This window comes from Homalodisca vitripennis, chromosome 6 (genome assembly GCF_021130785.1).
Source record: "Homalodisca vitripennis isolate AUS2020 chromosome 6, UT_GWSS_2.1, whole genome shotgun sequence".
Taxonomy (NCBI): Eukaryota; Metazoa; Arthropoda; class Insecta; order Hemiptera; family Cicadellidae; genus Homalodisca; species Homalodisca vitripennis.
Window position 1 is genome coordinate 156,412,539 of NC_060212.1, and position 25,919 is coordinate 156,438,457.

Genomic DNA, 25,919 nt, shown 5'->3' on the forward strand with positions numbered 1-25,919 from the left:
TTTTGTTGGAAGGAACAAGTGGGTTATAAGGTGATAGGTCTGGATTGTACAGGATGGTGACCACTACCAAGTCGTTTTGTTTTGTGTACATCTATGAGCACGCTTGGAACCTAGCTTGTAATAATCAAAACTGTTAGAACTTCATGTGAAAGTAGTGTTGTGAATTTTCTGTTCTAATTAATTTTCTTATCTACCTTCCTAACAAAGTCATCATATAAAACATAAGGCCTCTCTTTGTGTATTGTAGTAAGTTTTGTGTTTACCCTTAATTTAATTGTCTAATCCATTTTTGTACTATTCCATCACTCATTGTACTATCACCATAAATCTGTATAATCTGAAAATCTATTTATTGACATTTCTTGTGTTCAAAACCTGATTAACAGGCTGAATCTCAAAGCAAGCGGTGGATCATTAATTGTTTTAAACAACAATATTAACCCTTTGCATGCCAGCCTATTTTCCAAAAGTACTACCCAGAAACGCCAAGGGCATTTTCAGCAGTTTTGCAAGCTTTCACAACATTTATCATAACTTTCTTATTTTTTTAACAGATATTGATGATTTCGTTACTATTGTTTTGCGTATAAACTTCCCTTGTTCAGTTAATAAATTGTAGTTGCATAAATGCAATTTAAACTTATAAAAAAAATTTAAATTTAGAAAAAAAAAATTTAAATTTTCAAAAAAATGTTTTTTAGCACAAATAAATGGTTTCCAAAAACATTTAAGCTGATTTCCTGTTATATCCCAGTAATCTATATCTACCCCTTAACCGAATTACAAAATTTCAAAAGCCTGCCTTATATAGAAGTCCAGTTGTGATTTTTTTTCACTAAATGTGACACGGGCACAGTTTTTGTAAGTTGCATGGACGTTGTATGTAATGTTACACTATATTCACAAATCAATATTTGACACTATACAAATCGGTACTTTGGGATTATACCAACCACACCAGTATGAGGAACACAAAAATATAAATTTATAGATATATCATAAACAAACGTTATAGAACGAAAAAACAACTCTTTAATTACAAAATTACAAACTTACAAAGATTATCAATTGTTACTGAGGTCAGATTCGCTTAAACTTTTTTAAATTAACTTAGAACGTTATAAAACGATGTATTTGAGTAACAGAACTAACATTCCATCAATCAACAAGCATTTCCAGGTATTGTGGTCGCTGTTATCTTATCTTTCTCGAGAATCCCGATTACGGCAGGCCGCTCGGCATCACATGATTATTTAAGTTTTTTGCACGGTACATAATTGCCTTTCCATTACAATTCAATTTATATTTCTGATCAGCCCCTCTAGAATTATATTTTACTGATAGATACTATCTCGAGGGATGTTTTTTCTTTCGTTGACATCAGCGCGAGCTTCGGAAGCACCTTCGGCCGGAGGCACTCGCATTTTGGGTGGCGGAGTTTGATCAAGAATAAAAACAAGTTTTGTGTGTTTTTTTTCAATAAAGAGTTTAGTTTTTGTTTGGTAATGTTTGTTTTTGTTGAATTTTTGTGTTTGGAGAAATGTAGGGGTAAAATACGAAAGTACAACAAAGCAAACGGGCGGTGAGACTCTGCAATCACGTTATCTACTAGACCGCTCGACTTTGACCTCTGTCTGAGGATGGGGAGGGGCTTGTGATAAGACAATTCCTGTTTTATATCGACGAAATATTGTTCTACGCTATTCTATAATCAGTTGAAGCTAAATGTCAAATAACGATTCATGTCTGGGTGTGGTCGGTATAATCCCAAAGTACCAATGAATCTAATGAAAGGGGCATAATAAAAATGCCCTAACAACAAAAGTAATGAGAGAATTACAAACATAAACAACGCACAGCAACACGAACGTAACCTCACTCTCGACCAAACAATCCAACAGCTGCGAAGCTCAAATACGACCAAACAAACAGTCCATAAAGGAATTAACTACTTTGTGGTTGCAAAGCAACTAATCGACTATCGATTAGTCAAAATTTCGCGGCAATAAGATGAACTATAAGAAAATTACAGGCGAAAAACGTGACGTACCTATATTACGGCCGTTGGCGATTTTCGGTTGAGTAGCCGACGGCCGTAATATAGGTACGTTGGCGTGCAAAGGGTTAACTAAAGGATTAATTAAATGTAATTGTATCAGTGTAAAGTTGATAAACTAAAGAATATTAAACATGCGTAGAGTGCTGACATTTAGCGCTGGGGTGGAATTACGATGAAACCTTTGGATGCGCCTCTTATCATGTAATACCTAAGGTCTTAGTATACAATGCACAAATTACAAAAATTTTCACATATATTAATTCGTATTAAATTAGTTGTAATAAATTGAGGTATATAAAACCAAAGCTATATTAGTTGTGTTGATTGAGTTATATTGTAAACTGTGCAGTTATTCCATTTTGAACTAGTTGTTTCCCGCAGCTTCACATGCTTTTCGTAAGCTTTGGCTGTATATGAGCACTTCTGGTTCAAGTGCAATATATTTCCAATGCTGATATAGAGTTTACCTTTTTGCCATGATCAAGAAAATCTGTCAAAAGTGTAATTTATAGCTATTGTACACGTACATGTACTTTATTATAAAGTGGTCTAGTATACGTAACTATCTCGTAATTGCAGTTTATAATGTGCAGGTGCTTTTAAAACTTATCTTTTACAGTGCCGCCTGATGGCGAGTTACATCAATGGGCATAGCATATAAACCTCCTCTGTGAAAAAATACATATACATACATATTTTCGTAATGATCGGTCAAATAGTTTTACATTTCTATTAAGGACAAATAGACAAATATTCATTTATATACTTTATACTGGGTGTCCCAAAATTACAGGACCAAACTTCACCAAATTGTTCAGGAGGTCAAACTGAACGAAAAATGTCATGTAATGTATAGTCCTATCTAGCTTTGTTTACCTTAGATCGGCCATTGTTTTTTACATACAAGTAATTTTATTTTCAATACGGGTTTTCCAATTTTGTTGAAACTTTGCAAAAATATAATAAACATGAACATAAGTTGTAAAAAAAATATTTAAAAAAATCTTATGTGTATTTTCAAAATGGCGGCCATTTAAAATATTAAAACCTAAATAACTTGAAAACCAACCGTTTTTTTAATATATATATTTTAAAAACATTTGTTTAGTGTGTTTTTTTGCATTTATATCGGCAATGTATCAAATATAATTACACTATACCACAAGAACTGTAATATATTTACAAAGGTTGTTTAAAATACGGATGTTTATTGTATTGTTACTCCAGACAGGGGTCCAGTGCGTGACGTCTGTACGAGCTCACTCCTCCGTGCCCTATGCACTGGACGAGCCCACCAAACCTCAGAGACTAACAGTGGTGGCTCCAGGAGGTGTCAGTTCCAGCTATGACATCAATAAACTAGGAGAGGGTAACGGTCTCACCTACGAGAACTTCATCTACATTGCTTTCACTGGCACATTCAAGAGGTACGCTCCTAACCTTTCTGAGACTTTAATGTACATTATAATAGATTAATCTAGTATACTATTATACCAATATTAGTACACTAGATATTAACAATTGTCATTCCAATATGACACTGGATACAGTCACCACACATACCCTTGCTTCATCTATGGTTCTGACTCCTGTGTGTGAGGACGAAGTGCGACGTATTGTAAGAAGTTTTTCAGCTAAAACTTCCAATGACATAAATGGCATATCAATGTGGCTTATAAAACAATGTTATCAGCACATATTAAGCCCATTGACAAAAATCATAAATGTTTCTTTTGAAACTGGCACATTCCCATCCGCACTCCAATTGGCAAAAGTCGTACCTGTTTTCAAAAAAGGCGATCCAAAATTAGCGGATAACTATCGACCAATTTCAATTTTACCTGTTTTTAGCAAAATTTTTGAAAAACTGTTCCTGGACCGACTTCTTAATTTTCTTGACAAACACAAAATTTTGTCTGATCTACAATTTGGTTTCAGACCAGGAAGATCAACTTTTGGAGCAATCACCCAACTTGTAGACTTTATTGTGGAGGGCTTTGAGACACACCAAAGAACGCTCAGTGTCTTTCTTGATCTCTCAAAAGCGTTTGATACTGTTAATCATGGTATATTGCTACACAAGCTGGAAGGCTGTGGTGTACGAGGGACAGCACACCAGTGGCTCCACTCATACTTGAGCAGTAGAAGTCAATGTGTTCAGGTCCAGAATGCAGTATCAAGTACTATTAGAATATACCAAGGAGTCCCACAGGGATCAATCTTGGGTCCTGTCCTTTTCTTGATTTATGTGAATAATATCCATGCGTCAGCCTTATATGGGAAAATCATTCAATACGCAGATGACACGACTCTCTGTTTCCGGGCTGATTCTCTAACTACATTGGAGATTCAAACCTTCATTGATCTTAACTCCTGCATTCAAAATTTTCTGGTAAATAATCTCAAAACTAATCATGAAAAGACAAATTACATCAACTTCTGTTTACGTGGGTTGAATACTTATGAAACCCCAACAGTAATGATGGATAACATTGTTCTAGAAGAAACTGATTCTGCTAAATTTCTAGGAATACACCTAGATAAAGGGTTAACCTGGAAAGTTCACATTGAAAGTGTATGTGCTAAATTGGCAACTGGAATTTTTGTCCTTCGCAATTTATCAAAGTTTTGTACGTCTGATGTCTTAATGATGGCTTACTATGGATTAATATTTCCATACCTGTCGTACGGAATTTCTCTGTGGGGCAGTTGTGCCATATCAAACTTGGAAAGAGTATTCAGACTGCAGAAAAAAGCTGTTCGAATCATCGCAAAATTGAACAACAGAGAGTCATGTCGAAGTGCCTTCAGGGAGCTCAACTTGCTAACTCTACCCAGCTTGTATATTTTAGAGACTTCATTTTACTGTCGATTTCAGTGTATATTGACGCAGGGCAGTGATATACACAAATACGAGACAAGAGCTCGGGGGCGCTTTCGAGCCCGACAGCATAGAACAGCAGCATTTGAACGCCTCCCTTCTCAAGCTGGGATCAAATTCATTAACAATCTCCCTGAAACATTAAATTTAGAAACAAATCCAAAAAAATTTAAAACCCAATTAAAACACTACCTGGTGTCTTGTGCTTTTTACTCAGTTGGCGAGTTTATGGAGCACACTTGGGATTGATATTCGCGGCAGTGTTGCAATCCTGGGGGTTGATCCCACGAATTATGAATTTTGTATGTGTATGAATGTGTGCCTGCGTGCAACTGTATGGAAAGTCGAGTGAATGGATTTAGTTTTTAAGATAAATACCGTAAAAAAATTGGTATTATTGACTATTGCAATACAATGTAATATATATTGTCAACGCAATAAAATATATTCTATTCTATTCTATACCAATCCGTTGCACATTTGATCTGAGCTTACACTCTTTGGTCAATAGGAGTAATTAGGGAGTGTTAGTTCAGTGTAAGCCAGAGATAGCTCATACGTAGCTTCTGTTTAAACATGACAATAAATCAGTAATATTAACTTCAACCTCCTCCACCATCCTAAATAGTATGTCTGGAGCTTGTTTCCAGCTACAGGAACAATAAGTGAGAGAGTTGGGGATAGAAGAGGAGAAGAATGAAGATAAGCTACTAACAGTACCAATCCCATGTAATTTATACATCCTCCATATGAAGTAATGGCACAGGGAATTGGTATTACCTGACGACACCTGCAACTTTTGAATCGTTTTGTTCAGTATACTAAAATTCATGTGGTTGCTTCAAAGTCAAAATCAACAAATTCTCTATTAACAAGATCTTTCAAATCTGCTAAATCAGCAATAGAGTTACAGTGTAGAACAGTAGAGATACATATAAGTTCAACTCAAAATTACAATTGAGTTATTGAATACTGAATTATTGTTGATGACTACAATACAATACAACTATTGTTATAGTGTATAAAATGGATGGTCTTGGAGCTAGGTTGTCAGTTGCTTTAGAAACTGTGACCTGCATGTCTGTTTTAGCTTCTCTGGTTGGTTGTTCCATATCTTTGCTGGTAATTTGGCTTTTTTGTGACCACACAGGAAGTTGTTGGAAACATGTATGTGTTATAATCACGAAGCTGTACACTTGACCTCATTGCTGTTAGTGCCTTGATGTGAATGTAACTCTCAACTTTTAAGATGAATAGATTGTGAATAGATGAATAGATACTACTGTCAATAGATTGTGTTTGACAATTATTGCTACTCCTCATTGTCTGTGGTTCCATCTGCTGAAACTTGCTCTGAGAATGTATCCAGGTAGCCTTATGTAATGTATTAATTCTTCTTTTATGCCATTTTAGTCAAATTAACTTAGTAAAATGTATTATGTATGTCTCGTAGTCTCGTAAAATATGTTATATTTAAATTAATATGTTCAGCTTTCAATATTTTATCTAAGGTTATTTCAGATGAGAATAAATTGTATAACGTATTTATTACTAGTTACAGTTATTAGTATTTAGACTTGCATGATTGAGTATTGATTATTTGTATATTTACTAACTAGCTTAAATTTAATAATTTATAGTATATGCTACAATGTAATTGGATAACTTGTCTGTAATTTAGCATGGAAATAAATAAATAAATTTTCAGTAAAAATTGCTATGTCTAGGGAAGTGCAATCTAGAAAGTGTGCTAGCCTGTCAATATTATTTTGAATTGATTGCGCATTTGATGGAGTATTTTTATGTGTTTGTTTGTTTTACATTCAAGGAGTGTTTACTATTTTTCGAAATGGCTTGGTCTAGAATTTTTATTTCTATTTTGGAAATTTTCTTTAAGTAGCTTATTACTTCAGCTTGGTGTTTATTAAATCGCTGTTTTCTAAAAAGTCATAGAACGGCATAACAAGACATTTGCTCTATTGGACAAGTTGAGTATTGAGTTGTTGGTATGGCTCGTGGCAGGACTAATCTTGCTGCAGAGGGAATTAATATCGTAGAGTCTAACTTAAGCCATCATCAGCTGTTACACTCAGATATTTAGTGGAGCTTATTTATGTCAGATCTGGTATTCCATCACTGTTACCTCGTTACCTTTAAAGGATTAGTTGTTTTGTTTTACCTTAATTTAGAACCAGGTAATTTCAGTGGCAGTAATGAATGGCCATATTAAGAGTTGTATAAGAAGTTATTTTAAATTGTTCTGAATCCTTCTTGTACAGCAGCAGCAGCACTGTATCATAAGCAGATATAACTGTATTGTTGTACTCTTTTGTGTACCGTGAGTAAAGCATTAATGAAAGAGCACAGGTCCAAACACACATCCTTGGGGCACTCCTTTGGTGATCTTACTACCAAATATTAGATTTTGACTTATATTGCTCTGTCTTTCTAATGTGGTTGTGCTTCATTTCTACAGTTTGGTTTCTTTTTGTTGTGAACTATTCTTTTGCTGTTCCCAAAATTCAGAGTAATTTTACTTTTTTTTATAAGATATTTGCTTTTAAGACAGTCAAAAGCTTAGCCATAGTCAAGAAGGATTGCTTTAGAAATGTTACCCTCTTCATCCTGATCAATTACAAACTCAACCAGGCCTATTAGTGCTGTGCTTGTAGAAGAATTTCAGTCGCAATTACCTAAATAGCTAATGTATAATAACTAAACTTATTGAGGACTCTATTCTAAGATAACATAAAGTAATTGTGTATAACGAAAAAATTATGGAGGAGTCTCAACTCTGTAGTTTCGTACAACAAACTTTAATGATTGGTTATTCTGATGGTTTGTTTCTTTTTTGGGTTATGAACTTCACTGTGACCCAGTGGATCCATTGAACGTGGAATGCCAACAGCTGGTTCTGGAGGTGCTTGATGGCTGTACCCAGATGGTACTGGCCCGCAAACAGTTCTGGGCTCGCAGTCAATAAACAATAATATAATATGTCTCTGTGCAGTGTGGGTGACTCAGTGGATCCATTGGACGTGGAGTACCAACAGCTGGTTCTGGAGGTGCCTGATGGCTGTACCCAGATGGTGCTGGCCCGCAAACAGTTCTGGGCTCGCAGTCAATAAACAATAATATAATATGTCTGTGTGCAGTGTGGGTGACTCAGTGGATCCATTGGACGTGGAGTGCCAACAGCTGGTTCTGGAGGTGCCTGATGGCTGTACCCAGGTGGTGCTGGCCCGCAAACAGTTCTGGGCTCGCAGTCAATAAACAATAATATAATATGTCCCTGTGCAGTGTGGGTGAGTCAGTGGATCCATTGGACGTGGAGTGCCAACAGCTGGTTCTGGAGGTGCCTGATGGCTGTACCCAGGTGGTGCTGGCCCGCAAACAGTTCTGGACTCGCAGTCAATAAACAATAATATAATATGTCTGTGTGCAGTGTGGGTGAGTCAGTGGATCCATTGGACGTGGAGTGCCAACAGCTGGTTCTGGAGATGCCTGATGGCTGTACCCAGGTGGTGCTGGCCCGCAAACAGTTCTGGGCTCGCAGTCAATAAACAATAATATAATATGTCTGTGTGCAGTGTGGGTGACTCAATGGATCCATTGGACGTGGAGTGCCAACAGCTGGTTCTGGAGGTGCCTGATGGCTGTACCCAGGTGGTGCTGGCCCGCAAACAGTTCTGGGCTCGCAGTCAATAAACAATAATATAATATGTCTGTGTGCAGTGTGGGTGACTCAGTGGATCCATTGGACGTGGAGTGCCAACAGCTGGTTCTGGAGGTGCCTGATGGCTGTACCCAGATGGTACTGGGCCCGCAAACAGTTCTGGGCTCGCAGTCAATAAACAATAATATAATATGTCTCTGTGCAGTGTGGGTGACTCAGTGGATCCATTGGACGTGGAGTGCCAACAGCTGGTTCTGGAGGTGCCTGATGGCTGTACCCAGATGGTACTGGCCCGCAAACAGTTCTGGGCTCGCAGTCAATAAACAATAATATAATATGTCTGTGTGCAGTGTGGGTGACTCAGTGGATCCATTGGACGTGGAGTGCCAACAGCTGGTTCTGGAGGTGCCTGATGGCTGTACCCAGGTGGTGCTGGCCCGCAAACAGTTCTGGGCTCGCAGTCAATAAACAATAATATAATATGTCTGTGTGCAGTGTGGGTGACTCAGTGGATCCATTGGACGTGGAGTGCCAACAGCTGGTTCTGGAGGTGCCTGATGGCTGTACCCAGATGGTACTGGCCCGCAAACAGTTCTGGGCTCGCAGTCAATAAACAATAATATAATATGTCTCTGTGCAGTGTGGGTGACTCAGTGGATCCATTGGACGTGGGAGTGCCAACAGCTGGTTCTGGAGGTGCCTGATGGCTGTACCCAGATGGTACTGGCCCGCAAACAGTTCTGGGCTCGCAGTCAATAAACAATAATATAATATGTCTCTGTGCAGTGTGGGTGACTCAGTGGATCCATTGGACGTGGAGTGCCAACAGCTGGTTCTGGAGGTGCCTGATGGCTGTACCCAGGTGGTGCTGGCCCGCAAACAGTTCGGGGCTCGCAGTCAGCTGTGGAGAATGACAGGAGAGGGCCAGCTTCAGCACGAGGGTTCCAGCCCTCCCCGTGCTTCACCTGACAAGATATTGGTGAGTAAGATTCATCCAGACAGAGTAGAGAACATGAGAGGGAAACTGGCAAGGTAAAGATTAGTTTTGGATGAGCCTACGAATTTGAGGGATATTCCTTGCATCAAAATCTTTCTAATTACTTGAATCCTGGAATGACATTGGTCAGGATGCTCAAACTACTTCAAATACTGAAAGCAATCCAAGCATGAAGGTTCTAAAACTTTCTTGTCGTTTTTAGTTTGAAGAGAACTGTATATAGACAACCACGATAACAGAATGTTGTCATCTTATAAATAAGATTAATTTTGCAGTTTGAATTTCCTATATCTATGTTTATGCATTGCCACACATCTATTCACAGAATAAAACTGTTCTATAATAAACAAACAGATGATTTCTAGTGTTCACCTATTATATTGTATAGTTGTATAAATATGTCCTCTATAAGAGTATATGTATGTTTATATTGATAATGTTTAACGTGAGTAGGAATAGTTTGGAATTTCTTTCAAAAATTTTATGTTTAAAATACATATTATAAGTAATGCAAAACTATATCCATCTTTTCATATTAATGGCATAAATTGTGGTAGCGCATTTTACGATATATCAAATAAAAGTAGAATGCGGAGTAGATTACAAGTTAGTTCTTAAAATATATCCATTTTCCTAAACCTTTGCTGATCCCTTTAAAACAGAGTGGTGTTATTGGATTACTTTTTGTGTTATAGGACTTCCAATGTTTAATAATGGTCAATATTGGTTTTGTAATGATTTTATTTAAATCGAATTTAGATTTATAAATGGTATTGAATTTTGAGAATTTTTTTTTAAGATTTGGAATTGAGATTGGAAAATAATATATCTTACCATCACGACTTTTTACTGGAATCAAAGCCTGAACTACTGAAGATATTTTACTCTTAATTGAAATTATCAGTGCTTGATTAGGATGTACTATTAATTGTATAGGTTTTGTTACCCCAAAATGAAGATTTCATGATCTTATCCTTAGTTTGCCAATCAACCAAAGCCAAAAAATTACAAAATGATGAGTGAACATAGGATAAGTGAAATACATATCCTTTATATACTAACTATTGTAATTTCTGGTTGAAGGTGCTTGATATATCAGGACCCGCCCCACAGCCATCTCACTGTGTTAACTTGCTGCTGCGCCGGCCGGACAAGCGGCGCAAGTCAACGCAGACTTGGCGCTTTACAGATGATGGCCGACTATGCTGTGTCCACAACAACATGTGCGTTCAGGCCAAAGATGGCTTCTTCGGTCTCCGACAAGGTCTGTAACTCAGTCAGTCTATGTGCTTGTTGTGTAAATGTTCAGTAGTTGTTCATTGCTCTGTTGGCTCACAAAGCATCAGAATCGAATGTTAAGCAACATTGTCAATTTCTAAGTGCAACATTTTTATATAAACAACAAAGTAATTTTCCTTCCCTTTTTATTGTAGTCGTATGATTTATTGTTTTTCCAATTTGACTCATTAACAAGAAAGTATTCTTATACTGTTTTGTCTAATTTTAGGACAGTCATTGGAAATAATATTGTTAGTGTCAAAATCTATTTTGATCTTATAAGAATGAAATCAGATTTAATACTAGATAAAATCATATAAAGAATGAGCTCTTATTAGCAAACGTGGAAACCATATATTTATTACACCTAACCTGTGAGGGTTCCCCGTGTTTTATGATATCCAACAAAGTCAGTTGCTCTTAAGAATTTTTTATTCCTAGTTGTAACATTCGAAGACTCAACTGCCTCACCTACTATTTGACAAATATTTTCCTGGTAGTTTAAGGGTGTTTCATTAACATGTGCGTCTGTGGGGGAGAGCGCTAGGGATGCTTTCTTGCCTATTGCCGTGCCATGTCAAAACGTCTGTTACTTTCTGGATAGCTCTCGTACTTTTATATTGCTTTGTATTAATCCTATTTTTAATCTGTCCAACTTATATATTTAATGTATTTTGTTAATTTTACACACACAATACATTCAGTAAGGTTTTGTTCATTCCTTAAACATTGATTAGATTTAAATATTTAGTATTGAACATTTGGTGTGGATTTCACTCAAAAGCATTCTTCTGTTTTTTAAAACCCAATTATGAATTTTTGTTGTTGATAAGGAAAACAATAATGAAAACAATTTGGTTAAGTTTTATCTGGGAAGTAAGAAGGACTTCAGACCAGTATTGTTTTAATGCTTATACCGCTGACATTACCAAAATAATCCAGATATTTTTCTATGCAATTTTTATATTGCTATTACGTCAAAACACAAAAAGTTCATGTGATGGAAACTATTCTCAAATCTTCTGTTTCAATATTTATTTTTCTAACTTTGGTTTTTAACGAAACTAAAACCTAATTTTTCCAAATCAGAATTGACCTGCTTCCATGTTATTATTGGGGTCATTAAACACTAGGTTTGTTGGAATACTCAAACACAGTGTGCATCCTCAGTACTTGGAAAAGAGTTTTAAATCTTGATTGCTCCAAATCTTCCAGTTCTAAAGACATACTGTCTCACAGTCAGTGATAAAACGATCTGACACTAGAACTTTCTATAACGGGTCTCTCCAGAAGGGAATATTCTTTGATGAAACGCTTACCACATATCGAGTGTTGGTCGATGCAATTATCAGATGTGTACTTAGGTTAGGCTACAGGTAATTCTGTGATTGTGGAATGGTCAGCTGAGTGATTGTAAAATAATGTTCTTCTCTGGAGAATTACAGAATTCTTACTATACTTAACGCTTTTTAATCTTATTAATTAACACATCCTAACTATTTTATGTAGCTAACATTATATCGTATTTTTATTTAATTACATATAAATTGGGGGGCTGATCATCTGGCTAATCAAAGTTTCTTTAGAATTTTTCGTTTTGCCCATTTATAGATACGGGGGCAACTTAGCTTTCAACTAGAACCCCCACTTTTGTAACTCATCAAATAAAAATTACTTCTAAGAAATTCAACTTTGTTTATTTCTTGAACACTATTACAAATTTTTAAAGTGTGTATTTTTAAAACTAAAACTGAATGAAGTCTCTTTATTCATCTACTTTTTTAGATGAGTAAAAATGAACTTTAAACTTTAGAAATGTTTATTAAGTGAGGACAAAAGGGGCAAATAATATAATAGTTTAACAGAATTTTAAATCTCTCACATATAGGGCTGGTATGTGTTCACAGGAATAAAACGTGGTGTTGCGTGGCAAATGTGTATGTAACTTTTCCTTGCTGTGTTGTATTTGCATGGTTTTGTATCCTGGTTTTATTTAACTTGTTTCACCTGTATATTATATTGTGTGTGTACGAGTTTTATATATTGATACATATTATAAACTTTTTTGTATTTTATGTAGTTTCTCATATTTTAAAGTGTGTTTATTGTAAATTGTTTGGAATTGGAATCATGATTTTGTAGTAATATTTTATTTTTTCATTGTTGGTATTAGTGTGATTTATTATCCGAAAGGAAGTCAGGCGTATTAATATTGTTTTTTTTAAATAGTTTATTCTGAAGCTCAACATAATTGAAAAAATTTAAATAGTGTATAATTGGGATTGAAATGTCCGTTTGCAGTTTTAGAATTGTTTGAGCAAGGAGATTTTAGTTTTCTATTCTCTGGTTGTCAACTCTGAGTAATTCCACTTCTGTGCATTGGATTCTACCTAACCGTTGTACAATATGTCTTAGTAGTAAAGAGAAGTTACTTGTATAATTAAATTAGTGATGTGTTGGTTCCTAAAGTCGGTTCTCAGTTTCACTAGTTCTTGAAAATGATCCAGAACTGGAAACATATCACAAAGTGTTGGTTCCTCAATTCCACCTAGATATTATTATTGTTTTTTGTGAGTTAACATCCTTGTTTGTGTCATGATGACTTTTTATTCTTTAACAACAAATGAAAAACATACTCAATTTTAGAACTAACAATTATTTATTACTTAACTTTTGGGTCTACTTGAAGTGTGATTGTGCCTTATAACATGTCTTTTTCAACCTTTTGTGCTAAATCAAGTTGCATGTTTGTTTTTAACTCAGTCTTTTGTACCATATCAAGCTCTGTCCTTGTTGTGCTGCGGTTATTTGTTCCGGATCACATTAGCTTTTTCATTTGTGCTGCACTGTGTTTTGCATTATTTCTTTCACTCATGTAGCACATTGCACTCAAACTCGATTCCATGGTTAAGTATTGATGTTATAGATTGATAAGTTTGCAAATCTCAACTTTAAAATTTCAGCATACACATCAGTACTAAGATTTAATTACTCTAAGATGCTATTAAAAATACAAATAAGAAACAAATAGTAAAAAATTGCAATAATGAAAAATGTGAGATTATGTGGAGTGGGCAGCAGTAAGGGATCATTCAACCCCCTCCCCTTCTCCCTGTTGTGTAGTGCATTAGTAAGGGGTGTTAGTAGACAGATAGAACTGGAAAATAACTTTTGAAAATGCTAATTTTGTTGATGAAGACAGGCCAATGGTAAAGTACTACATTTCTCCAACTTTAGTACTAACAATCAACTGTAGCTATAGCTTTCAGAGATTGTGTTTTCAGACACGTGTTCTGAAGGGGTATTAGTTTTACCTCAAGATCACACTTGAAATTCTTGATGTCGGGTTTGGAACGTGTAATATTTTACATCACTGAATCTAATATGTGCAGGGAGTGAAGTGGTGCTGGGTCCCAGCTGTCTGACGCAAGAGCGCAGTGTACCGCTGGAGCAGCTAGTCAACCGTCAGAGACTGCGGCCTGGCTCAGGCTTTCTCACAGTCAAGGTGCTCACCGATGGCCCCACCCGCGTCCTGCAAGTCACTGATGTCAATGACTCTGTAAGTCATCACTTGCCTGCTCACCTCTTCAAAACTTGCTTGCTCTTTAAAATTTGTACTCTGTATAATATATCCAGTATTATCTGTAAAATTGAAAAATACATTTTGTAGCATTCTGAATTCTACTGCCATAATCCTCTGTAATCGCTTAATTAAGTAAAACACAAAGTTATATTATGAATTTGTAATTTTAAAAATATACGAAGATTTTTTAAATAATTGTTATTTCTTGTGTAATTTTTTTTGTTAATTTCAAAATATAACAGATTCATTTACGGTTTTGTGCTTTAAAACAGTTTTCGGACATTTTTATATTTTGTTTTGTTTTGAGCAAAATAGTTTGCCAAATACTTTTTGTTGATATGCAAAGAAATAATTAATAATTACTTGTGTGACCTATGAAACATGTTCAAACTGTTTTAAGAGTATTTCTTATATATTTTAGACTCAATATTTGCTTTGAGTAAAAAATAAATCATTTGAAGTTTCTGTAGCAAAAAAAAGAAAAGAAAATTTTTTAATCTAAGCAGATGCAAGTTTTATAGGCAATGTTATTTTATTTATGATAAAATAAAACTGCTTAAATATGAAGAAAATCTATTGTAGGTAAATCCTACCATGAATGTTTAATATATTATGTGTTACAGAATTTGTCTTTATATATACATATAATTTATAAAGCCGTTTTTATATTGTATATATATATACACACACAATATATATATATATATATATATATATATATATATATATATATATATATATATATATATATATATACACACACTGTATAAGGAAAGAAAGAAAACTACTGTAACACATAATATATTGAACATTTATGGTGGGATTTACTTACAATAGATTTTATTCATATTTAAGCAGATACACACACACACACATACCATACATTATGCATGTATTTATCAAATATTATATAATGTGACTAGCTGTACTCAAAGTACAAGACAAACTTGTTTAAATTATAATTCCAGTAAATAAAATTTGTTATTCCTCAAATCTGTCACGTAGTAAGTATTCCAAACACATTGCCTACTATGATATACTAACATTTTAAAACCATTACAACTATATGAATACATACAATTGATTCTTAATTATATAGTTTTTTTACTAATCATTCATACAGATAAAGTAGTAAAGAGAATACATGATTAAAATGTACATGGAAATCCGTAACCTCTTCAGATGTTTCTGGTGTGTAATGGATATTTGACTTACACAAGTTACAGATATTACTATAATTCATATGAGCTCATGAATCAATTCACAAGGCACCAGATACTAATAAAATATTACCAGTCTTGTTGTCTATTAGACATTGGCCTTAGGTGGTTTAAATCAACCCTTGAACGTGGTGTCTTGTGACAGTCTTGGTCAGCTAACTTGACACGCTGCAGTGATTTCATGTGAACGCCACATTATTATGTAGACAGTATTCCTATGTGATCTTTCAGCAGCAGCGAAAACTATTTCAAGCGGTCGTTTGTCTCACTAGATAAAGGAAAATAAGTGTTCCTACCATTTTAGACAGTTCTTTCCTATATTTAAAAAGAGAACTTTCAGAAAAACAGTTTACTTGCATAGTTCACTGTCTGAGATATGACCTGTTGTAGCGGATAGTGGCAGTGGTGGAGGAAAGTGATTGGATGAATGTTGCAACCAACTTGAGACCTCCTCCAGTTCTCACAGACGACTCAACCATACTGGCTCCTAGGGACAATAAGGAAGTGCAGGTGTTTATTTAGTTTTGTGTATTATATTTCTTTTTGTATTGATTTTATTTGTTTTTTCTGGAACCTTAAATGTTGGATTTTTACACTAAAAAGGCTGATCTTTTGGCAAAAAAAAAAAAAAAAAAAAAAAAAAAAAAAAAAAAAAAAAAAAAAAAAAACACTGTAAGGAAGAAAACTTTATATGAGGTATTTAACTTTGTAGTGTTAAATATATAGTATTATTAAATTAACATTATACTGGGTATAAGATATTAACACTAGTATTTTGGTGAACCAAATATGTGAGCGATGTATCTAATAATCTAATAATCTAATAAATTTTTTTACTTATTTCTTGTATTTGGCTAAAAAATATTTTTCTCTAATACTGTGTAAATTAATTAATTTTCTTTCAATGAATTTTAAATTTCTTAAATTTATTTCCCCTCAATTTACAAACAATAATAAAGTATTTTTACAAAACAAACATGAAATGTAAATTATAAAAAAGTATACAATTATCAGATATACAACAATATTCCATTCAATACAATGAAATGTATAACTAACAATAATATGTCATTCTACACAATATTGTATCAATTTCTTGTTTGACTTTATATATATATATATATATATATATATATATTTATATTTATATATTTATATATATATATATATTTATTTAATTCACTCTATTTCATTTTAATTTCCATTATTTAGTGTATTTTTAATTTAGTATAGTTTTATTGTAATTTATTTATAAGTAATTGTTTTTATTCATATACATTTCATTGCTTTAAATTATTTTTTTATTAATTTTTTATCATTATGCTATTTAAGATTTTTTCTATTGCTATGATTTTATTTCATTTACTAACATTTTTATCTGTAATTTAAGTGTATATTACATAATTTAGAGTAAAAACAAACCAATATTTATAATTTTTTTATTTTGTGAGGCCTTTAAACAGCAAAGCTGCCCTCATCAGACACCTCAAACAAGTCTTTAGCTTTGCTTTTGAAAGGCTCTGTGGTTGAAACATTGGAATCTAATTTCAACAAACATAAATTAAAATCCAAAATAAATAAGCAATATTATGAATAGTGTATATTCTCAATATTGTACTCAGTCAACTTAACCTCCGTCTAAACTTGCCTTCGACTGTACTGTGACTGGTGTGATTTATCAATCAGTCATATTAGTATTCAGTACAATGATGTGATATAAACGTCGAGTTAACTGACTGACTTGATTTTCTGCTTCAGTTAACAGTGGAGTTGCCTTGTATCGGGGTGAGCCTGGTGTCCCGCAGTCCCCCAGAGGAGCTGGTGTACGCTAGACTCTCCCGGATGCACCTGAATGTGATGTGGACAGCGGAGATGGAAATGTTGAGTCTCCACGTGGAGGATCTGCAGATCGACAATCAATTATTTGAGGCTCAGTGTCCTGTCGTGTTGTACGTGACGCCGCCCACCACTCTCGCTCCACAGATCCTGAGGAGGTAGCGAGGCCTGCCATACAGATCTCTGCCGAGCGTGTGCCTCACCGGAACACTTCCAATGTGGAGATTGTCAAGGTGCTGTGAACTATTCCATTCAATTATGAACCTAATTAGTCTATGATGAGAAAGAAAAAATATAACACTGTAAGGCTTTTCAACAAGTACATTCAGGAATTTTCTGATATTATGGTAGGCTATATTATTAAAAAAAAAATATTGTTGGTTTAGTAAACAAAAACATAATATTGATCTATGAGCAAAACATCCTGTATCACTGTCTGTAACTCTGGCATTGTCAGTATTGATACAAAAAGGTCAAGTAGTCCCTGCTGTCCTGATGGATATATGTTCTTAACTTAAGTTGAAGTAAAGAATGGAACAAAGTAAAAAGATACTATTAACATTGACGTATTAAGCCAAGGTTAGTTAAACAAGTGAATAATGTTTTATCATTATGATGTGGTTGTGTACTAATATGAATTTTTATTGATATATTTAGTAATCAGTAGATAAATAAGTCAAACGCTAAAATTAAATTTGAATTCAAGGGTTTTACATGCTAGTTAGTGCAAACCCCTGGAACATTCCACTTATTGCAACCTGAAATTTTATACAAAGGGTTTTCCGGAATTATTGTAGGTGGTGCAATAGAGTTTGGGCTTAGAAAATATTTATTTATGTTAAATAAATAGTCTTCTAAAATAATTTTCCTGAATTCAGAAAAAGTATAACCAATTTTTTTCCCACCTTATGTGAAATTACAGGCATTTTAAAGTAGGAAATTTGGAAACCTTTATAATCAGGTCCAAATAAAAAGAGCTGTAGAAAAAATTTGAAATTTCTACAGTATGTTATTGAGTCATACCTTTAGAGAGTGATATTTTCATTCCTTTGCGGCTATATTTAATCATAAATTATGTATTTTCAATTGAATACTAATTTAAGAAGTATTTAATTAAAGTTTACAAAATTTGTGTGTTTTTGAATATCTCTTTTACTTATTTCTTACATTTTGTTATCCAAAAAATCGTTATTTGGGCTTAATTAAGAAAACAGATTATTTATTTGTCAGGTCCTCAAGGAAATTATCCTAAATAGCTATGAATTTAACAGGAAGAAAATATTTTTAAAACCCAAAATCGAATGCTCATACTTGAAACCTCTTGAGAGTATTGTATTCTGGAGGTAAAAATGAAACTTTTTCTCGTATAAACAAGTCTGCAAGTCCTCAGAACTGCAGATGTCCAAGTCGGCATATAAGTCATTGTATTGTTCAATATATAACCACTCTGTGAGAAATGGCTTTTAACTTTGTTAAATTTTGATAATAATGGTTTGTCATTGAACATTGAAATTTCAGATATTTTATTTTTCTTCACTGGTCGCAAATACAGTAAACTTCTATTAATCCCGCACGGTCAGGACTTGAGGCATGCTCGAATCATCAAATATGCCAGATTATTGGATATATATATAAAACACATTCAAATATAATCTTCAGGTGGTCCTCGTTATATGTGGATCTATAAGAACAATTATTTTAACTATCCGTTTACAGTGTGTAGTCTACGCATCACAACAATATGGCGTCAAGGTCGAGGGCACATTCATTCCGGTTGATTACAGCCCTGTATCGTACTACCACTGCCAGCCTCTCTAGACACTACTTGCCTATCTCAGAAGGCAGTGGCGAGACGTCAGTTGTTTAAGAGTCGTCCTTCCATCATAAACCTGTGCTGAGCACATTAACTGTGAAATTGACTTACCATTACTAGATTCAATTGAATTGATACGAAAATACAAAAGTGCAACTGGTTGCACCGGCTGACAGCCGACGTCCATAGTTGTTTACGTGACTCACTATTAATTGTTAACACCTGAAGTCAGCCAAATATGATGATTTTTTTCCACGCCTACCTAAACGTTGTGTCCACCACGAACAGAAAGAAAAACTATGTTGCCTAAATGATTGGGTATTGCGTTTTTCAGGAAAATGTTACTTTTTCTAAAAGGATTACCAAGTGTGAACTACAGGACGGTGGATAAATAGAATTTTACAGTTGTTACAATAAGTAGATTATTTTGAATATTTACATAGTGTTTTGCCAGTTTAAGTTAATAACAATCTCCATAATCACCTCCAGAGAATAATCACAGTCTATTTGTATAGGTATAACCAAATTTTGCGTTTAGAATACTCTAAATAATAATAAGTGCTAAATATTTTTGTCATGTAGATTTACTGCTATAGCTAAAATTCTATTTTTATGTATCTGTAATTCTGAAAGAACGCATTTGTGGACCCACATTAATAGAAATAATCTCATTTTGGCTATTCAAATTTTTTTAATTTTCACATTGTTTCAGAAGTTTGATGTAAGATTTCCATTACAAGTAATGTAATTTCTCAGAAGTGACATCTTTTTGGAGTCCAAAACTTCTATGCTAACAAAATACATCTTTAACGAGCATAATATGCTTCCAATATTGCATCTCTTGAGAGCTAAAGTATATAGAACGAATTGTGGCAACATTTTGACATAGTTAACCATCTTAATGGTCCAAACAAATTTAGTTAAGCAAGTAATTTAATATTAACAAATTCTTGATTGTGTGTGCAGCACTTGATTGTACGAACGAAAAACATATCACTGAATGTGGAGGAGCGTCTGTTATTGAAACTGTTTGCTTTCGTCGGATTCAAAGCGCATGAAGAGCCAGAAACAGCTGATGAGAGTGACTTTGAAACTCAACGTATCCTGGCAGAGGCTACATCAGCACATGCCAAACGCTACTACTTCGGCTCCCTCAAGCTGATATTCTGCCAGGTTTGTGTTACTAGAGTATAGTGTGAAGTTCTGCTTCACGTGTAATATCTCTCTCTTGTTATGCTCAATGAATTTTGTATGCATTTTCTAAATTGCATTTCTTCTAAACATGGAGCAGTTGTTGTGAAAATCAGCTCTTTATTGATATTAGATTATACAACATCTTTATGAGTGAAATGTATAGTATTTTCTATAATCAGTTTACATAGATAGTGGAGTGAAACGTAAACGAGTGATAGTGACTATGCATAAAATCTTACTGGATATAAATAATGCTGAGCTCATTATGATGTTTTATAGCCTAGGGTATAATGAGGATTTTTGTTGTAAACTACATTTTTCTCATCCAACAAAGCATTTTGACGTCATATGTGGTGTTTACTATATTATAAAAGTTATAAATACTCTTGCATTTTTTTTATCACAAATATAATTTAATAGATGTATCTAATTTGTTTGGTTCATTTTTACATTTTTATAAATTTTTCTTGGGTTTAACACGTTCGCTACCAGGCGGCGCATATTTGCGCCACTCGGGTCACCGTGACAGACCAAACGTTACAAAATGTAGTTGTTCTACACAGACCGCGAATAATTGGTGTGAGACTAACCACAGACCAAGGATAAAATATTGTCGAATTGACCTATAATTTAACAAAATAACCTAAAATGTACGTCTGTACTGTTCTTATTTGATATATTGCTGATTTTCGTAATTTTTTACGGCGGCGCATATGTGGGACGCTCGGTCTATAGCATCAAAATCTTAACATAGACCAAGCGTCCCATATATGAGCCATTATTTATTTGCTCAGTTACTGTAGGTTTTAGGGTAAGTTTCAATCAAACATGCATATCTTATTATGATAGTATTTTAATTCTCAGGGCCATTCCATGTTGAAATAGTTTAACAAATTTCTTTTGTCACGCCACTTCATAACTGTAACATCTCCCTTTTTGGCGACTGATAGACTCCCCTTTTCTCAAACTTTGTTTGAACCACAACCTCCGGATTACCAGCTCTAGTTGACCTCAAAGTACCACCCATGTTGGTCTTGTTGTTCATGAGATACTCTGCTAACTCGACGCTATTGTAAAAGTTGTCAAGAAAAAGTATGTGGCCTTTGCCAATGTAGTCCTTCATTAACTTTTTTGACCACTTCAAAGGAGTGGCCTTTATCTGTGTCCATCAGAGTCCCCCTTTCCTTCATAAATTATAATATTTATAATGTATCCTTCTCATGTAGTCAGCTCGTAAAAGTGTTATCCCATATTTTGTTGCTTTATTTTTTTTATATACTGCCGAAACGACAGTCTTCCTCTAAAGAGGACCATATTTTTATGCATTCTGTTGCTTGTGTTGTCAGTGTCCTGAATCATAAAACCGTAAGCATCTTAAAATGCACTCAAATCGGTTATAGGACATTGTCCGCCCAAAAGTAGGATGTTCGTATAGGCTATCTTTGGACCAATAGTGCTTTATTGACGGTAAGTTTACATTACCCATCAACATGCACAAACCCAAAAACTTTTTAAGTTCTTCTATATTGACATCCTCCAAAACGTTCAATGATGCATGTTTAGGAAGAGGATTTCCTCGAATGATTGATGCTCTCTTATTTGTCCAAGTGACTATTTTTTCTAGGAGAACGTTGTCAAAAATAGCACCAAAAACTTCAACGGGATCTTGTTGTTTGTAAGTGTATTTCTTCTTTACCTGTAAACTCGTGAACTAGTGGAACATTGTTTGTGTTGGTCCAACAAGCAACTGAACTAACGTAGGCATTGTGAACTTCATTTGTACGAACTGCACGTTAGAGTCATCTGCCAAACTATTTTGAGACTGTTCAGTTTCATCAGTGACAATGTTGGAGTTATTTACAATTTTATTAGCCTCAATATCAAACAATTCATTTTGTTCTACTACACTACTATCATCACTACTATTAGAGCTCGGAACGTACCCACTCTGTCCATCCGATGAAAACAAAGAACTTGAGTCAGATTCACAGTCACTATTACTCAGCTCATGATCTATTTTACTGTCAGTACACACAAGCTTACGTTTCTTATTTCGTTCCATTTTGTTCTACAATAGTTTCTAAACACTATCAAAACATAACTTCAACCGTAATTCAGAAGAAAGAAGCCCGTGGTGTGAGGTTTTACAACAAGAACAGTGTAGGCGGCAATGAACAAGTTTACCAACTGTGCGGGACATAATTTTTAAGATATCCAGAGACCAAGCGTCCCACATGTGAGCCAGACATCCCCATAGACCAATACAAAAGTATCAAGCCTCTAAAATAGACCAGTGATCTTTCATGGCAATAATAGTGGCATGCAAACAGCGGCGCAAATATGGGACGTCAGTCTATTTGAGGTGTCCCGAGCGGCGCATATTTGGGACGCCGGTGCACTGGGAAGAAACCGTGCGGCTCGTATTTGAGCCGGCTGGTCTGTGGGTGTATGACTTTTCTTAACATGGTGGTAGCGAACGTGTTAAGGTTATTTATTATATGAAAGTTGTTTAAATTATATTAGAAAATTATGAATTTGGGGCTAAAAATGTTGCTGTATGTTGGCAGCTGCGTCTAAGTGTGGCAACCAGTAGCAAGTTGAGTGATCAGCTGGTGGCCATCAAGCGCAAGTTGGGCCTCACGCTCATCAAGTTCCAGGACGCAGCTGTCGAACTTGAGCCCTTTGTCAAGCGACACATCTTCGAAAATAGCCAGTTACTGATGAATTCTATTGTCAAACATTACAAAGAGGCAAGTAGTCAAATCTAGTATAATATATTTTGCATTCGTGGGATACTCTGTCATGAAAATGTTGAACATTTTAGCAAACTTAACAAATGTCAAAAAATTACCGAAAATACTGATGTGACAAACGTTTATGAAGTAAGTTTTTTGTACCTTTCAGTAGTAGATTGTTTAACTTGCTTTAAGAATATGGCAACTTCAATATTATACGTGTATATTATTTTGTGTACTATTTATACTTTTGTATAAAACATTATATAGGGGTGCATTAAAATTTTAAAATACTTTGTTCAATTTTTAAATGTTAAAACATTTTAATATTAAATATTGTTAAGGAACACAATGAAAACTTGGAAAATCCATAGAGGTACATTTTAGATTTCAATTATGAATTAGCTTGAGGGAAGCTCATAAGATCTGTAACTGCTCTGTTATAATAAATGTATAATATGAATTCCTATTTTAATTAAAAGAAGTTTTAGGAATTAAAGTGGCAAGCTGCTGTAATCCTGGGGTCAACAGATTTTCTTGGCAACCCACTGGGATTCGTCAACGATCTCTCTGAGGGAGTATCCCGTTTCTTCTCAGAAGGTGGAAATGTGAAAGCTCTAGTGGGGAATGTTACTCATGGACTCTCTAATTCTGCTGCTAAAGTTTCCGGTGAGTGTTTGCTGAAAGAGAGGTTTCTTGCTTGGTTCATTCCTTGTGTATGTTGTAAAACAACTCAATATTACCAAATGTTCCATAATTTTAAAGAATCAAATATTTTAATCCTTAAATTTAACCTTGATACAATTAGCCTGCATTTACTTATAACCAATTCTGTTTTTGTCACAGTTTAGTTTATTTTCTACTTCTAAAAAGAAGAAGTAATAAACAAAACCCTATTTTTTGGAAAAAATCTACTGGTACTGGCTGGTTGGTGGTGGTATTTTTTGTTCTACTTATTGTCAGATGAAATGACGATAAAAGAATAGCGCTGGTTATTGATATAGTTTTGGAATGACAACATTTTTGTTTGCCTTCTGACAGTCATAAATCAATACATCTACACATTTACAACACTTTATGAATTGTAGTGTACAAAATAATTTAAAATAAGACAGTACGAATATTTTAATATGCCGTATTTATCACGATTCTAATAGTACAGACAAATCTGTAAACCTTGCATAGGGGTTAACACTTTAAAATTGTGTAAACTTTTCTAACAAAGAGTAAAATCAACATGGAAGTCTTGCAGTTCACATTGTGTTGAACAGGGATGCTACAGGTCAGGGAAATCATGGAAGTCAGGGAAAAAAAAACAGGACTGGAAATCAGGGAAAAGTCAGGGAATCCGGTCTCAAGTCAGGGAAAAGTCAGGGAATTTCGACGTTGGTCAGGGAAAAATATAAAATCCCTTTGCTAAAATAGGGATTTTATATTTTTTCCCTCAACACCGCTTTTTTCCACCCATTAATTGCCAAAAACCCTGGGGATTGCGTCGAAAAAAGTCAGGGAAAAATTAAAAATTTGATCTGGAAATCAGGGAAAAGTCAGGGAATTTTATTATTGGACTCCTGTAGCAACCCTGTTGAAACTTTGCGTACACACATTCTTGAGATATTTCAGCTTCGCTGTGGAGAGCCATCTTAAGTCAACATACGTTGAACTGAAACTAGTCCACACAAGCCTAAGAACTAACAAGTAATCAGCTTTTTTTTTTACAGAGACACTGTCAGATGGTCTGGGCATGGTGATCTTGGATGATGATCATGAAGAGGCAAGACGGCGAATCCGGCGGGCCCATTCCGGAACTTCAGGAGACCATCTTGTGGCAGGAGTCAAAGGGCTTGGCTATGGCCTCTTCGGCGGCCTTACCAGTGTCTTCAAGCAGACCTATGAGGGAGCAGCCAATGAAGGCATTCCGGTTAGTTTTCTAGTGATTTTACATCTTATTTTAAAACCATTTGATATTACTTCTGTACATAACGAGTTTACACTAATCTTCGACCAAAATGTTCTGATTAAACCCGTGTGTCTTGTCCTGGACAGGAATCATCTTTAGCATGACAATAAATCCATATTGCTGAAATTAGTAATTACTCTTATTATAATTTAAATCTTTGATGAAGTTGTTGTCCATGTTTGTTAGTATTATTACATTTTACTAAATATTTACTACGGACATTTGATCAAACATGTTAATAGTTAAAAGGTACTTCCTCCTTACAAATTCGAACTTAGGTTATCGACGAAGGATATCGTCATGGCAAAGAATGTGCCTACTAATACTTGTCTTAACGATGCTTTATTGTTATAATCAATTCATGCTACTTGTCCTGCTACTTGTCCTGCATATAACTTTAGATTGAGTGAAGTAATATATGTGTGTAGGAGATAAAATAAAAGATTTGTGGAAAGCCTTCAACAATATGAATTGTCATCATGTATCTTGTGCTCAATAATGTATGTAATGCAGACAAAAATATTCACACCTATTGGTTATTATAACATTTTACATAACCCAAAATATTATTGCAATAACGGTTTTGTCAGGTAAGTATCCTTTTTTTAGAAATGTATTATACAAATTTTGATTTCTATGAACTATAAAAAAATTAAAAACCTTAGCTATGATTATTAGTCTAAAGTT

The 25,919-nt window shown here is 34.6% G+C and overlaps 1 protein-coding gene across 1 annotated transcript in view; it reads left to right on the forward strand.

Moving 5' to 3' along the window:
* LOC124365043 (vacuolar protein sorting-associated protein 13D-like) overlaps positions 1 to 25,919 on the forward strand; it is a 189,889-nt gene that overhangs the window by 146,799 nt on the left and 17,171 nt on the right. The window contains 11 exon segments of the mRNA XM_046820942.1: positions 3,287 to 3,486; positions 9,403 to 9,595; positions 10,697 to 10,877; positions 14,284 to 14,450; positions 16,085 to 16,204; positions 17,453 to 17,662; positions 17,665 to 17,763; positions 20,310 to 20,516; positions 23,105 to 23,287; positions 23,764 to 23,941; positions 24,994 to 25,193. Coding sequence (XP_046676898.1) covers positions 3,287 to 3,486; positions 9,403 to 9,595; positions 10,697 to 10,877; positions 14,284 to 14,450; positions 16,085 to 16,204; positions 17,453 to 17,662; positions 17,665 to 17,763; positions 20,310 to 20,516; positions 23,105 to 23,287; positions 23,764 to 23,941; positions 24,994 to 25,193 — 1,938 coding nt within the window.